Here is a 16,802-nt window from a genome sequence, read left to right as displayed (position 1 = left end):
TGCTCGTGTCTTTCCAGCACAGAAGGCTGTGATGGCACTTGTGGGAACACCACTGGGGCAGACACGTGGGAGTACTCCTAAGGAAGAGGGGCTTCCTTATTTTTCCCTAGACATGAGACCATGCTATTTTAAGAATCAGCGGTGATGCAGAAAACAAGTGTGCTGTTTCTCTCTGTGAGCTGGGTAGAGTTGATTTTGGAAAATCTGCTGCAGGGCCCAGCTGTGTATGTGGAACTGGTCTAGGCCCTTCTGTAGCAGTCCTGTGAGGATTCCCTAAAATGCTGCATGTTAAACCCTCACCACAGTGTGTGATACCATAATAGCGTGAATACATGTAGACTGGTTCACATGCCAACATAGTGGGAGTCCCATTGTGGGATCCCTAGGCCTGCCACAGTGGGAGTTTTGTCAATGGCCTGCAGTAAGACTTGTATTACACATTTTATTATACTTTCAATTGTGTAATATACTTAATTGTATGGAAAACATTTAAATGCAGACTTAAAGATAATTTGAAATCACTCAGCATCCAGTTGTCAGAGATAACCATTAGAATTGATTTGGTCTGTATTTTCTAGACTTTTCCAGTGGAACTATATTCAGCAAAGAATGGAATCCTTTATCTCATACTGTTTTGTAATCTATTCCTCCGAATAACATCATTCTCAAATGTATTAACAAGTGCTCTTTGAGGTCAGCTAATATCAATCAGCATCCTAGTAACTACTGACTATAGATGTTTAGTATCTGAGGGGGTTGTAAATCTTCCATGCACTTTAAATTCTAATCTCTAAATTCTAATGCTATAACTATATAAATGCTAGGTAAATCACTGTTAAACTACAAGAAGGACAAGAAAAAAATGTACATGTTCAGTGCAGATACAGTTTTTTCATTTTCATATATTTTCAATCACAGTTAGTTAAGTCTACAGATGCAGAACCCATAGATAGGAAGGGTTAGTTATACTGTAATTTATTTAACCTGTTCCTATAATTAAGCAGACTATTTGTAACTTTTCACATTATTATTGGGATACTACCCTTGGATAAACACCTTAGCATGTATATTTCAGGACTGAAATTCTCCTTTCTGTGTCCTGATTCCTATAATTGGCTTGATCACTTAATTCCATGTGAGAGCTACACAGGCAGAAAGAATAAAGACTAAGAACCTCACACTTATAAAATGTAAATTAGTTTTTAATGGTAGTCTAGGAAAAGCACAAATATCTGCTAACTAGAAACAGATGTTCAGAGAGCTCTGAAAATGAGAAGTAGAGGATGATTCCACACCTAACTCACAACAGAAGACCAAACCTAACAAACAGCAGCTATGCTTGTAGCTCTGTTTAACACATGGCATAGAAGGGAATTGCCTCTGAGTTGGTGATGATTCAGATGCCACAAGGCCAAGCTGGGATTATGACTCCAGGGAGGATGGGCCCACAAGGCTAGCTCCACTCTAGCCCTTCTTAGGAAGAAAGCATCGTTACAAGGTTCATTGTCATGGGAAGTGGCTACTTCACAGAAGGAATGTTTCTTTCCCTTCTACTCAATATGTGACCTTGAGAAGCCCTCCAGTTACAGGTATTACAGGTATGTTTGCCTTTTGGCCAGTTCTGTTAGTTGTTTGCCATCTTTCTCAGATCTTGATGGAAGAAATTTGGAGTACTGTAGTGCTCACAGTTAGAGGCAAAGCAGTTCAGTGAAGTGGTATTACTTTAAGTTTTTGAGCTAGAATGGGCTTTAAGCCACACAGGCAGTTCATCCTCCCTTGACAATGCGAAAGAAACTACAGAGATGGACCCTGTTGCCTAGGCTTGACATGGCTGTGGGCCTATATACCATACAACCATATGGGTAATCCCTGTGATGTTTGGCTTCCAGGAGCCCAACCTGGGATGTTCTCTTCCATCTCTAAACCCAGCTTTTCATCAAAAACCTCTTCATCTCTAACACTTTCCTCCCACATAGATGTATTGCATGAGCTCTACATGGATCCAGCCTGGGCTTACTTTCTACCTATATAACCTTTGTGCCTTACTTGTAAAACGAGAAATACAATCCTAAGAGATGGGAGAAATCAATTGAATTAATAGCAACAGCATTTCATTGCTTCTTATACTCTATTCAGGATCTAAGTCCCACCAAGTTTACAGACAGGTGAAGTCAGACCTGGTCGCAACTGAACTTGCCTGTTTCACTTCACAGATGTGGAAGACATTTTGGTTAAGCCAAAGGCAGATGTTAAGAGACAGCAGATCATTGAAGAATCCACTCACTGCGGACCTCGGGTAAGGAGAGAACAGAAGGTTGGGGCCCACTACAGATGAGTCAAATGTCTTGCAGAATGAAACCCACATCCTTCTCATGTGACTTCAACTTCTGACCTGTTCCTCCTTTTTTATTCTAGGCTGTCAGGGTTGCGTTGAACCTACCAGAAGCTGCATCATGTGATGAGGTCCGTGGGAAATGGCAGGATGCACATCTTGGCAAAGACCAGCGGGATTTTAACATGATTGATATGAAGTTCAAGGAGGAAGTAAACCATTACAGCAATGAGATTAACAAGGTTAACCCTGTGGTGCATGCACTTATCTCCATCTTTCTGAATGCTGATTTCTTTTTTAATTACATTTTGATTCTCACCCATGGAGCAGTTTGTCCCTTTAACAGCAGATTGGGGTAAGAGTAGGGAGGGGAGACAGTTAGAATATATCATTGTGAAGAGTCAAGGGTTTCATTCCCAAATCAGTTAGGGTGTTGAAAGGCCTTAGTGCTGAAAAGAAATGCTTTGTGATATTTCTTGTCTTACATGTTTTTATTTTGGAGTTACTACACTAAAGGGGAATGAGGAAAGTAGTCTTTCCTGTGAAGTTATTGATTCTAGACAAGCAAAAAGAAGAGCCCAAAACACCCCTGTTGCTCATGCAGTGGAACCAGGGGTGCAGACCTATCTTCAGGTCCTGGTTGTGCTTCATACACACTATTGACCTCTAGTAAGTGATATGAGCAAGCTGTGCATTCATTGATTTTTGTCATATGGGAGTATGGTATGTGAGGAACACTGTCTCATAGAGTTGCCAGGAATGAGCTCACATGCATAGTACCAAGATAGGCCTATGGTGGCTGAGAAAGAAAATCTGCATGATTGAGACCAGGACCTGATTCTCTCTACCCTCATGTCCAAGAGCTGAGACTCCCAGTCCTATGGCTTAGAGGACTGGACCTGGCCCTTATCCTGCCTCCTAGGTTTAGAGACCTGACAAGGAGAGAAAGAAGTAAGACCAATGCTCAACAAAAATTAAAATTTACTCCTGCAATCCTACCTATTCAGGAGTCTGAGATCTTGAGGATTGTGGTTCAAAGCCAGCCTGGGCAGGAAAGTCTTTGAGACTGTTTTTCTTTTTTTGTTGCTGTTGGTGGTGGTGGTGGTCGTCGTAGGGCCTGAACTCTGGACCTGGGCACTGTTCTTCAGCTCTTCAGCTCAAAGCTAGCACTCTACCACTTGAGCCACAGTGCTACTTCTGGCTTTTTTTTACTTATGTGGTGCTGAGGAATCAAACCCAGGGCCTCATGCATTCAAGGCAAGCACTCTACCACTGAACCACCTTCCCAACCCCACTGTGAGATTCTTTTCTCCAATAAAAACTGGACAACTGGAAGTGGCACTGTGGCTCAATTAGAGCACTCGCCTTGAGCTGAAGAGTTCAGGAACAGTGCCCAGGCCAGAGTTCAAACCCCATGACTGATGAAAGAGAAAAAGAATTTATCTGTGGTGTCCATCTCCTTTTGGTTTCTGAGAAGACCGAGTTTGTCCGTTTACAGGTGCCTGCCCACTTCTGTGTGGGGATGAAGGTAGTGCCACTTCCAGGGCTAACTGAGGGTGTTATTGGTGAGGGGCTATCTTCAGAAGTATCTCAGCTCACCTCTTCCCACCCCGCTGGCCTTCCCTGTGTTGGGTTGTGTCCCTGGGACCCTAGGCAAAGACCTAAACAAATGCATAGTCCTCTAATCATCTCCCTGGACTTTCTAATGGGGCTTTGCTTATTTCTGATCCTAGAGCTAAGGTGAGGATCCCCATCAGCTGCTTGATGGCATGCTGGTAAATGTGGGTGTCATGTGGGCATCTGTAATCTACCTCTGTGGTACCAGCTTGCAAAGGCATCACCTTAGATTTTGTTCTTAACCAGCTCCTTTTCAGAATTACAAACTAGGTATGCTGGTTTCCTTCTCCTTTTTCTGTCTCCCTTTTTGCTGCCTTTTAACCAGAAAAATGGAGCTTATAGCTCTTGAAAGGATGTAATAGCACAGCACAAAGCAAGGAGGCACCCATCTGACTTCTCTCTATGGGTTCTAGCTAAAGGATGCATGCTAACCAAGGCTTTCCCTTAACCTTGAATGGGATTTGATCTGAAGCTCTAGATATTCTGGTTTTATTGCTCCTATATCATTTAAGTGTGTAAACCTGGAATTTAAAATGGCAAAGTTACTGACCAGTGTGTTGATTTAATCCGTAGGCATGCATGCCTTTTGGCCTGCACAGACAGTTTCCGGAGAACAACCTACAGATGATGGTGCAGTCTGGAGCCAAAGGTTCAACTGTGAACACGATGCAGGTTTGAACAAATGCCAGAGTGGGGACTTGATAGCAAAAGGCAGCTTTTAGGATCATTTCTGATTTTAAGAGGACCTACATTCTGTATAAAAATGAACCACAAAAAGATACAAAGCGTATAGAAATAAATACAGCCACTAACCACAGATATGGAAAGATAGAGATAGAAATATGCAAGTATGTATAACGTTAGCTATATAAATACATTTTTTCTTTTTGCTTATGTGGCAGTAATTTTTTTTTTTTGGGGGGGGTCCGGTCGTGGGGCCTGAACTCTGGGCCTGGGTGCTATCCCTCGGTTCTTCAGCTCAAGGCTAGCGCTCTACCACTTGAGCCACAGCACCACTTCTGGCTTTTTTCTTTTTGCTTATGTGGTGCTGAGGAATCGAACCCAGGGCCTCAGGCATGCAAGGCAAGCGCTCTACCACTGAGCCACCTTCCCAGCCCCTATATAAATATATATTATAAACTTAAATGTTGTATTGCCTAGATTCATGTTATATATGCACTCTCTGTATGTAAAATCTCAATCTCAGCTGAGAGCCTACACTGTTGCATGATCTGCTTCTTTCACTTAATATTATATTATGAGCTTGTCCTTAAAATTACTTCAGGCCCATTGTCTCCTCAGATCTCAGATTTCCATAGTGCTATAGAACCATTTTCACAAATTTTCCTGTTGTTTTATTATTATTTTTTAATCTTGATGAACTTGTTTTTTGGTGGGTCATGGAGCTTGAATTCTGGGCCTGGGCACTGCCCCTGAGCTCTTCAGCTCAAGGGTATAGCGCTCTACCACTTGAGCCACAGCACCCACTTCTGGCTTTTTCTGTGTATGTGGTGCTGAGGAATTGAATCCAGAGCCTCATGCATGAGAGGCAAGCACTCTACCACTGAGCCACCTTCCCAGCTCCTTGATGAACTTTTTAAAAAGGCTCTTAAGGATCATTGTCTCATAAATGATCCCAATGGGAGTGGGTTTAGAAGGCTGAAGGCCCACAGGAAGCCCTCTGACTAAAGAGAAATGTAGACCTATTGTTCTTTTCTCCTTGAATATTTACAGGTTGTTTTCGAAGCAAATACCTGGATAGCTGAGTACTCTTTTGGATCTAGGATGACAGGATCACAATAAATTACATTTCTATAGGCTTCTGTTTCACCGTTAGGAACCTCAAGTCTCTTATATGTAAAACGTGATGATTCTGAAATACAGCTAATCAGCTTCCCTAGTTTTAATTTCCACACGTCTTTCCTTGAAGAGTAGGCTATCCCTTCCTTACTTGAACAAAGCACTACCACATATAGGAATCAAGAGTTTCATTGGATTTCCTTTTCCCCAGATCTCTTGCCTGCTGGGTCAGATTGAGTTGGAAGGTCGGAGACCTCCACTGATGGCGTCTGGCAAATCATTGCCCTGCTTTGAACCTTATGAATTCACCCCCAGGGCTGGTGGCTTTGTCACTGGAAGGTTTCTCACAGGTATTAGACCTCCGGTATGTATGTTTTGGTTTTTTTTTTTTTTTACTTTGTTCTCTGTTTCTAGGCTCAGTGATAGGTGATCTGTTACCCCATTGACCAATCTGAGCAAGAGTGATCAAGTCACTTCCTTCTTGTCCACTAGATCCTAGGATCCCAAGAGGACACACCTGTGTAACATTTCTCATTGTAATGCCAGAGCTAGCACAGGATAGACACTCAGTAAATATTTGCTGGGAAATGAAAACAAAAAGAATTGTGCAACCTTTCTAGGCCAGTTCTTAGCAATATGTGAAGCAGCTGGAAAAGGCAATGAATGTCACTCACACAAAGATGTTTATGTTGCCAAAAGGAGCATCATAGAGATTGATTTTGCAAAGTTCCCAACTCTCAGGTTCCTTCCCTTCCCCAACTCCTTCATAGTGGGAAGATTAATGAGTATAGAAGATACCTAGTTTTGCTTTTGCACATGGAGTTCTCCCCTAGAAGAAGGGTTTCCCCTCACACTTGTCAGAAATGGCTTTTGGTATGTTAGCCCTTTTTTTTCCCTTAAGTATAGTGTTTCTCTGAAAGAGTAACCCCGTGAGCAGCTCACTAAGTCTGAGTTGTGTAAGTCTGAGTGTGAATTGTTTCAAAGCTATTAACCACTCAGCAGCCTTCTCTGTTCTCTCACATGGACTCTCCAGTGGTCATCTGTGGTCTGTGTTAAGGGATGGAGGTAGGTTGAGGTAGAACAGAATTTTCCAAATTCTGATTGTGCCTCTAATAAATGAAGAAGTCATTGGAGTAGATAGTGCCCAGCATTCCTTTATTTAATGAAAACAGTAGAGTGGTAAAGCAAATCTCAGATTTTTCCCACCTAGTTAGGATGGGATAGTATCATAAAGTTTTGGGTTGAGTTTTACATATTTATTCATGTGTGTGTCTATATTTACATGTATATATCTGCATTTGCTAATTATAATTGTAAATATATTCTTTTTTTGTTAATAGCTACTTTATTGTTTCACTGGTGCAAAAAAAATCATAATTTTGATGCATTTCCCATTAAATTTACAGTAATGGTTATACATAAATTATATATGGGCTGCTTACTCATTGTAATTATAGTAGTAGACATATATAATTTGAGACAGAAAGATTGCAAATTTGAAGCAGGCCAGGGAAATATGGCATGATTCTGTCCACAAAAAATGAAGGGAGGGAGGGAGGTAGGGAAGGAAAGGAAAGAAAGAAAGAAAGAAAAATTTTTTATAAAGCTTCTTTTGCCACTTTTTTTGTTATTGGTGGTGGTGGTGGTGGTTTTGTTTTATTTTGTTGACCACTGTTGGGAAATGGAATGCAAGTGTGGGACTGAACCAGTCAGGGTCAGAGCATCAGGGCCACTTGTCTTTGGAAATCAGGTGTGGAGGATGGCCCTGAGGATGGCACATACGGATACGGAGAGGCATTTGACTCCTGTAGATGGGAACTGTTACTTCTGGTACTCTGTTCCTCCACCTTAGGCAGCATAACAGAGACCATGGGACAACAGAAGTAACTTAGGCCATTGGATTCTTCAAAGCCAAGGAATCAGTACCTAGGAGGGGAAGAGTTATCTGGTCAGGAAAGGTTGCTTGGGGTGTCAGCCTGAGTAGCCCTGCAGAAAGTGCCTACTGCACCTTTGGGACCATATTCTTTTCTCCCACAGGAGTTCTTCTTTCACTGCATGGCAGGGCGAGAGGGCCTGGTAGATACTGCTGTGAAAACCAGCCGTTCTGGCTATCTCCAAAGGTAAAAGCACCTGTGAGCTGCTGTTTGATGGGGTTGCTATCCTAGTGCCCTGCACATGTTACCTCTTACTGAAGAGTCTTTGGTTGATTTCTTTAAAAAAAAATGTTTTAAAAATCTTGATAGAGCTGGGCACTGGTGGCTCATGCCTGTAATCCTAGCTTCTCAGGAGGCTGAGATCTGAGGATCACAGTTTATAGGCAGTCCAGGTAGGATTCCATGAGACTTTTTTTCTTTTTGGTTGGTCATGGGGTTTGAACTCTGGGCTTGGGCGCTGACCCTGCACTCTTCAGCTCAAGGCGAGTGGTCTACGGCTTGAGCCATAGTGCCACTTCCAGTTTTCTAGTGGTTTATTGGAGATAAGAATCTCACTGACTTTCCTGCCCTGGCTGGCTTTGAACCTCGATCCTCAGATCAGAGCCTCGATCCTCAGATCAGAGCCTCCTGAGTAGCTAGGTTTATAGGCAGTAGCCACCGGTGCCCAGCTTTCCATGAGACTCTTATCTCCAGTTAACCACCAAGAAGCTGGAAGTGGAGCTATGGCTCAAATGGTAGAACATTAGCCTTGAGCAAGAAAAAAAAAAAGCTCAGAGCCAGCCCTGAGTTCTAGCTCTAGGATCAGTGCAGACACACAAAAATAATCTTGATGGGTGCGCAAGAAGATAGAAAACAGAAGCTATTGGGGCTGGGAATGTGGCTTAGCAGTAGAGTGCTTGCCCTAGGTTTGATTTGTCAGACCACATAAACAGAAAAACCCAGAAGTGGCAATTTTTCAAACTTGGTTTACCCTAGGAGGAAGCAGCACACAGCGATTGCGTGAACCTGCCCTTTGGTTCATTAATGCTAAGTGTGAGTTTAAGCTTTTAGGGAATTCTTTATGTTTTATAGAAAGTGGAAATTCTGATGATCATAAAAAGAAATGATAATGGGAAATGATGGAAATGGTGTAAATCCCCTAGCCTCTTTTTTTTTTTTTTTTTTTTTTTTTTGGTCAGTCATGGGGCCTGAACTCTGGGCCTGGGCACTGTCCCTCAGCTCTTCAGCTCAAGGATAGTGCTCTACCACTTGAGCCACAGCGTCACTTCCAGCTTTTTCTGCTTATGTGGTGCTGAGGAATAGAACCCAGGGTCTCATGCATGCAAGGCAAGCACTCTACCACTGAGCCACCTTTCCAGCCCCATTCTCTTGCCTCTTGAGCCTGCCTTTAAAGTTATATCCTCAAAGAACTGAGCAGGGTTGGAGGGATGCCACTCCATTTCTTCCCCTCAGCATTCTACCTGTTGGTTCCAGCTTTGTCCTGTTTCTAAGCTTAGATTTGCCATGCCTGCATTCAGTGTTCTGGTGTTTTCTCCTGTGGTTCCTGTGGTTATTGAGGTGGATAGGGCTAGAGTAGGATCAAGAAACACCTAGGTGGTCCATCGGATCCTATCTGCAGAGCTAGCAGTGCTCTGCAGTCAGGGCCAGCTCCTGTCCTTTCCCAGGGCTTGAGTCACACAGCTGATGCTACCATCCTTGCCAGGCTCTGGGAGCTGTGAAAGATGTGACTAACACTGTGCTGTGTCCTTAGAGCTCAGAGTCGTTACCAGGGGGAAGGAACCAGGCTCCTAAGGTGACCAAAGAAACTGAGGTAGTAGCCAGAAAGGTAACAAAACATCCAGGACAAGGGCAGAAAGCAAGAGAAGTCAAGGGAAGCAGCTGGCAATGGGAGGACTGAGTACACAGGTCATTAGATTAACATTTGGTTCCCTTTTTTTCCCAGTCCTGGGGCTTGAACTCAAGGCCTAGATGGTGTCCCTGAGCTGCTTTTGCTTAAGCACTCTATCACTTAATCCACAGTTTCACTTCTGGGTTTTTGGTAGTTAAATGGAGGTAAGAGTCTCATGGACTTTCTTGCCCTGGCTGGCTGTGAACCACAATCCTCACATCTTAGCTTCCTTAGTAGCTAGGATTACACGTGTGAACTACTGGCATCCAGCAGTACTTAGTTCCTGATTGGGGTCCCTCAGTATCTGTAACACTCACCACACTGACATGAGGATTTGGGGATTCTAGTAGTTTCCCTGTCTTGCCTACTTGTGGATCTGAGGATGCTGGTCCCAGGATGATATGTGGTACAGGAGAGGGAAAGGGCAGGGAGTAAACCCAGCAACTGGGCAGATGGGAGGCCATCTCCAAGAGTAGAAGCCAAGCTCTTAGTCTCCTCTTGGAGATCTACCAGGTTAAGGGATGCTGGAGCTCAGACCCTGGCATACCAGAGCTCTGTCCTGTCCTGAAGTTTTGTTTGTATGCAAAACAGCAGTCCCTTTTTCTTTTCCTTATACTACTCCCTCCCCATGAGATCCTTTCTGAGAGGTGTATGCCTGATGGTCACTGAGCCCAATGGCCTCCTTATTAGGTGTATCATCAAGCACTTGGAAGGCCTTGTTGTCCAGTATGATCTGACAGTCCGTGACAGCGATGGCAGCGTGGTGCAGTTCCTATATGGGGAAGATGGCCTGGATATCCCCAAGACGCAGTTCTTGCAGCCCAAGCAGTTTCCCTTCCTGGCCAGCAACTATGAGGTATATTACCAATCTCTGTTCATGCATCAGGCCTCTATCACAACCAGAATTCTGAGAGTACCCTGAACTGAAGCCACCCAATCTGTGCAGCTGTGAGAAAGTTGAGTGGAAAGGTTTGTAAAGCACCCACCAGTGTCTTGACACACTTGCAAATTTTCAGAGCCACAGGCCACAGGCCTGATCAGTTGAAGTGATGATGGGGCTTGAGCATTTCTGGAGTAACAGTTTCTATTTAGAGGCAATTGCTACATTTGGTTTCTAACTGAAAGTTACCAGTGCTGAGTGCTGGGTTTATCCTCACCACAACTGTGGGAGGTGGTAACTCTCTGGGGGAAGTGGCCCGCTGTTTTTACAGCTGAAGGAGCTAAATATGCAGCTGACATAACCAGTTGGTGAAAACGGTATTGCCAGCATTTGAACCCAGATCACCGGATACATGTTTATGATGTTCTTGCTGCCTTGTGGCTTTGTAATGACAAACTCCATTGTCTGAACTTTCAATCACCCTGTGTTACAGTAGGAAAATGAAACTGTCTGTGACCTGTCCAAGATGATGGAGCTGATGGTAGAATTGAAGGTCATGCTCTGGTTCTTGGTTCTTTCCCTTCTGGAGCTTGTCCTTGGTCTTTGGCCACCCTCTTTGGCCTCTTCTTTCTTTCTAAATCTCCTTTCTATTCCTAGAGGAGTTCTGAGTGTGCCTTTATCCCCTAAGACCACCAGCTCCTACATCTGATCCGTACAGCAAGGACTTGGATCACCAGTACTCAGTTTTTGAGATGTATTATAAAGACATATAGGTCCTATGAAGCATGTGTTGTCTGCTACACCCCATCTCTCATCTTGTATGTGCGTGGTTTGTTTAGGTGATAATGAAATCAAAGCATCTCCATGAAGTTTTGTCCAGAGCAGATCCTCAGAAAGCTCTCCGTCACTTCAGAGCCATTAAAAAATGGCACAGCAAGCATTCCACTGCCCAGCTAAGGAAAGGTGCCTTCCTGAATTACTCCCAAAAGATGCAGGCAGCTGTGAAAGCCTTGAACCTCGAGGGCAAGAACCAGAATGGCCGCAGCCCAGAAACTCAACAGGTGATAAAGAGAGATGGTATCCCTATTCTCTGGCATGTCCAAGCCTTGGGAACGGTTTGAAAGATATGGAATTGTTCCCTAATACCGGGTATTGTGTTGAAATCAGTCAGGACACCAGTGGTGCTTAAGTAAGATTATAAGAAGGGGACTCTTTTACAATGATGTGGATAGGGCTTGGGACCAGTCAGCTGATGACTTCAGAGTTCATTATCAACCTTGGTATGAAGGATCAGGGAGAGTAGTAACTAGACTTGGAGAGGGTGTGTAATTATAGGTAGAACCATGAGTAGAGATACTATTAGAAGTTGCCTATGATGCTAGTATAAGCCAGAAACAGAGGTTCTTTTAAAATCATTCACTTTGGATACAATATGTGTGAAGAGACTGGATCTGAGGTTAACAGGGATCCAACATAGTCACTTCTCTCCTAGTGACAGTATCCTAACATAATCATTACACTTTTCCATTTGACTCCAGAACAATCCCACTTGGATCTGTAGTAAATTATGTAGCCCCTCTACCTGCGCTTAGATGGGCCAGAATGAGGACTGACAATTGTGGTCAACAGCTTCCCTTTCCCTGTTTACATTGTTGTGTTATTTTTTACCTTGTGGAGTCAGGTTTCTTTCTGTCTTAGTGTTCTGCCTGCTCTTATCTAAACCAATGCTTTTGAGCCTCCTCATGCCACTGGTTTTCCCAAGAGGACAGCCCTATTCCTTTTAGTTAGCTTCCCATGTAGCTGAGACTCATCTTTCCCTCCATTCAGATGTTACAGATGTGGTATGAGTTGGATGAACAGAGCAGGTGGAAATACCAGAAGAAAGCAGCCTCTTGTCCTGACCCCAGTCTGTCTGTGTGGCGCCCGGACATCTACTTTGCATCTGTCTCAGAAACATTTGAAAAAAAGATGGATGACTACAGTCAAGAATGGGCAGCTCAAGCAGAGAAGAATTACATGAAATCAGAGCTTTCTCTCGACAGGTGAAACACTAATTTGTAGCATGGCACGTGTGGAGGGAATCCTCTCAGTCTCAGCCAGCCCACTGGAGAAGAAGAGGGCCGCCTCCAGAGTTGAGACTCCAGCAGGAGGGCAGGATCTGAGACAGTAGGAAGCTTTTAATGGATACTGAGGCAGATGAGAACAGTTAGACAGAAGTGTCCACTCTCTAGAGTTTGGTGTAGTGGACATGGCTATGAGTAAAAGAACCAGTCTGGTCACCATTCAGTATCTGCCAACTCTGACCCAGACAGGTCACTCACTGTCCCAGGACACTGCATCTCAACTGATCCAGTGACTCCACTGATACTTTTGAGTTTGAGTTTCCAGGTTGAAGGAAGAAGGTCTATGTGGAAACCTCAGCATGGATAAGTGCACACACACACACACACACATACACTCCTCTCTCTCTCTCTCTCTCTCTCTCTCTCTCTCTCTCTCTCTCTCTCTCTCTCTCTCCCCCCCCTCTCTCTCCCCCCCCCCCCTTTGGTCTAGGTAGGCAGGAAGCCAGGCATGATGCAAACTTGCACAGAGGGTCAGACTATCACAAGGGCCCAGAGATGCCTGCTCTGCTTTGGTCCTAAGCTTTACATGAAGTTCACCAAGAGTGCAGTGCCAGACCTGAGGTCATTTCCCCCAGTCCTACCCCTGTGATAGCAGATGAGGTGTAGGGACTGGCTGACAGAGGGTTCAGGAGTAAGACTGACAGCTGGATACTGGGGAGCAGTACACAAATGAGCAAAGACACTTGCCTGAGTGTAAGAACTGGAAAGAAATCCAGGATTCTCTCTATCCCTTTAGCATAGTCAGGCTTGGAGATCCTAGCTAAGTTGTCCAGGCTGCCAGCTGGGCTTCCCCTAAAAGAGAAAAATTCAAAGCTCTCCAACTCCCACCTAAATCCCTGCAGCCTAGGAGGCTGCATTTGCCATAGCAGGCCCTACAAGAACTCACATGGAAATGTAGCTTTATTACTTCTCTCTACTGAGCCACTGCCCTTCACTGCACATGGTCATTCCTTGTAATACAGAGTTTGTAAAGGGCTAGCTGTTATAGGAAGGATGGTTAGTACATGCTTAATGTTTTGTTTTGCTTGGGTTTGGGGTTCTTATTTTGTTATATTTGTTTAATTTTGGTTTTTTGTTATTGTTAAGTTTTTGTTATTTCAAGACAGGATCTTGCTAGGTTGCCCAGGCTAGCCTCAAACTCACAGATTTTCCAACCTCAGTCTGCAGAGTGCTCTATCGTACTCAATTTGACTTTCATAGATAATTCTGATGAGATCTACATCCACTTATAGTAATAAAGAAAATAAGATTGTACCATTGCTTAGTGAACCTGAACTTCTTTCTCAGTTCATACAGCAGGAGTTGTAGACTCCAAACTGCCAAAACTAGTTTGGAGGCAGAAGGACAAAGGAAAATGGAAATGATCCCAGAAATTTATTGCTCAGGATCCTGTAATAAGTGGCCCAATGTGGACATATGACATTTTTGCTGCCAACACAAACAGTCTGAGCAAGGATGGTTAGTGCTTTACCACCCGGCTAAGAGATTTACTGGGTAGTTTTAGGGCATTGCAGGTGACTTGCAGGAATCTTTTTAAAGATGAGAGAGATCATTTGCCTAGGAGAAGCCTGTCTGGGAAGAGGGAGGAGGGAGGGTTTGGGTTTCTGGTTTCAGGTGACTTGATGGAAGTCACCTACCTCCTCCTGACCTCCCACTGCCCCCTACTCTCTCCAGGCTGAGAACCTTGCTGCAGCTAAAATGGCAGCGCTCGCTGTGCGACCCAGGCGAGGCTGTGGGACTGCTGGCTGCCCAGAGCATTGGGGAGCCCTCCACACAGATGACTCTGAACACCTTCCACTTCGCAGGCAGAGGCGAGATGAACGTCACCCTGGGTATTCCAAGGTGCGAGGTTAGCAGGGTAAATGGATGAGATCTGCCCTAGTTCTCTCAGGAAAGGAGTCGTTTGATGGGGGACAAGAAGGGAGCAAGTGTGAGTGAGATTAGGGCTCATCAAAGTGCTTATTAGGGTTGGAATTTCCAGAGTCTAACTAGTTTCTGTGGCCAGATCAATGCTTAGGCCTTTTAAGATTTCTGTTTGTTCCTTTGGTAACTCCTGTATTAGAGTTACCAGGGATACTTATAGATTGCATTGTTTAAAATCCCCAACATCCCAATGAAGGCCATCTGGTTACTCAGCTCCAGGGGTGCCATTCCTATGGCTGTGACCCTTTAAGTACATGGATGCATGCTGCAGTGTAATTGCTAGGTGAAAAGAGTATAGACTCAGATCCATGACAATCAGTCTGTGATCTGCCACTTTCTGGCAATTAGATTCTAGGCAGCCTTGTTGACTTCTCAACTGTGGAGTACCCTCCTATGGACTACAAGAGGTCAGGTCCACCGTGAGCTGGCTGAGTTTATGGGTAGAGCATAGAAGGAACGCCACAGTGCAGATTTGACTTGCTTTTCTGGTTATTGTTTACTTCTTAGGAAGCAAGAATTCATGAGCCAGCGCTCCAGGGAGAAGTCAGACAAGGAGAGTCTCTCTATGTCCCATGGGGCAGAGCTGATTCCTAACCTTCCCTTGTGAGATCCCAAGGGTTTTTACATCCCAGAAAAACTCATATATTTAGAAGAGGCTTCAGATGAACAGATTCCCTAATCTGGTTACCTCTTACAATGATGTGCCCTTATTCTGTAACAGGTTAAGGGAGATTCTCATGGTGGCTAGTGCCAACATCAAGACACCCATGATGAGTGTCCCCGTCTTCAACACCAAGAAAGCCCTGAAGAGAGTGAAGAGCCTGAAGAAGCAGCTCACCAGGGTGTGCCTAGGGGAGGTAAGTATCTCTTGGGCTTGGGTAGCACACTGGGTAGAGGCAGGATGCTCTGTCCTCCCATCTGTAGAGCAGACTTTTGACTGCTCAGACCCTTCCTACTAGGGAGAGAGAGGCTAAGGGATGGATCAAGAGCCTTTTAAGATAACCATTAGTTCTGCAGCATTTTCGTGTGCCTAACAAGTATAGTAAGAATGCTTCTTGGGTTGGCTTACCAGCATTGCTTTTAGGGAGACACAGGAAGGCTCCTACTCCTCCCAGGCTGGAGATGGCTTCTAAGCTGTGGGCCTCCACCCTGTTTCTCCAAGGACTCATGTAGGCAGATCTCACTAGGGTTGGGATTTTACCCTGTGGCCCTAGCTGCTGTCCTTTCAAACCCTTGGTTTCCCACAGTCCACTTGCAGCGCAGTCTCCTGGGACATGGACAAGTCATGTTCTCTGCTCTTCTCATTCTAGGTGTTGCAGAAAGTTGATGTCCAGGAGTCCTTCTGCATGGGGGAAAAACAGAACAAATTCCGGGTGTATGAGCTGAGGTTTGAGTTCCTGCCGCATGCCTATTACCAACAGGAGAAGTGCCTGAGACCTGAGGACATCCTGCATTTCATGGAAACAAGGTCAGAATTCGGGCCATATTTGTTGATGATTATGGCCCATAGAGTACTCCTGGCCACAGGCTTCCAGGAGATGGTGCGCATTTTCCCAGCAAGCTCTGTAAAAGAAGTGTGTAGGAACTGCAGACCCTACAGCCTCATCCACAAACCTCACCCTGATCTGGCTTGTAAGTGTAAATTAGTTAACAACACATTACCTTGGGTTGATGGCTCAAGAAGTCATCCTCTTGAGCATGTAGTGTGAAGATGTGAAAGTATGTTTACAAGAGAGAGAAGGAAGTCCCACCACAGTGGTGCCTCTGATGTCAGCCCAGCACATGGAGTTAGTAATGGGATATAATTCCAGGCAGCATAATGAGGTTCCTGTTACGTTTACAGTTTGTCAGTAATGAACAGTGTCATACTGCTTTTAAACCCTGGTTTAATAACTTGAGGTTGCTTGTAGCTTCTTACAAAGGCATTTCTATCTGGTGAACTTTATTTTTCTCTCAAGTTTAGACTACTCTAAGGCATTTGAAAAGTGTAGTCTATAATGCTGATTGCACAGAGTTAGGAGGGTGGACTCTTTATGACTGGAGAAAGCAGAAAAGAACCACAAAAGCACTTCTGACTCAACACTGACCCTAATAGTAGCAAACTCCAAAGGCTGCAGAATGCAGGAGATAGCAGAGTCCAGTAAAGTGGACTGGCAGACTTGAAGCATGTGGAACCTATCTCAAGGAATTGGTTACTCCATGCATAGATGTGAGCCACAGTGGCTAGATCTTCTGATTTAAAACAAAGTCTGCCTTCTTTTTTCCTTTTTCTCTTCCTTCCTTTTTTCTCTCCTTCCCTCCCTCC

General features: G+C 44.4%; 1 protein-coding gene across 1 annotated transcript in view; it reads left to right on the top strand.

The window, feature by feature from the left end:
* LOC138825222 (DNA-directed RNA polymerase I subunit RPA1) overlaps positions 1–16,802 on the top strand; it is a 73,927-nt gene that overhangs the window by 39,937 nt on the left and 17,188 nt on the right. Inside the window, exons 17-27 of the mRNA XM_070019614.1 lie at positions 2,214–2,296; positions 2,416–2,574; positions 4,523–4,621; positions 5,961–6,113; positions 7,787–7,869; positions 10,262–10,427; positions 11,291–11,512; positions 12,279–12,493; positions 14,249–14,416; positions 15,219–15,354; positions 15,808–15,965. Of these exons, the coding sequence (XP_069875715.1) occupies positions 2,214–2,296; positions 2,416–2,574; positions 4,523–4,621; positions 5,961–6,113; positions 7,787–7,869; positions 10,262–10,427; positions 11,291–11,512; positions 12,279–12,493; positions 14,249–14,416; positions 15,219–15,354; positions 15,808–15,965 (1,642 nt within the window). The remainder of the gene's footprint in view (positions 1–2,213; positions 2,297–2,415; positions 2,575–4,522; positions 4,622–5,960; positions 6,114–7,786; positions 7,870–10,261; positions 10,428–11,290; positions 11,513–12,278; positions 12,494–14,248; positions 14,417–15,218; positions 15,355–15,807; positions 15,966–16,802) is intronic.

This window comes from Dipodomys merriami, unplaced genomic scaffold, assembly GCF_024711535.1.
Source record: "Dipodomys merriami isolate MVZ:Mamm:240054 unplaced genomic scaffold, mDipMer1.0.p SCAF_136, whole genome shotgun sequence".
Taxonomy (NCBI): Eukaryota; Metazoa; Chordata; class Mammalia; order Rodentia; family Heteromyidae; genus Dipodomys; species Dipodomys merriami.
The sequence above is the reverse complement of the archived record's forward strand: the minus strand, read 5'-3'. Positions and strand labels throughout refer to the sequence as shown.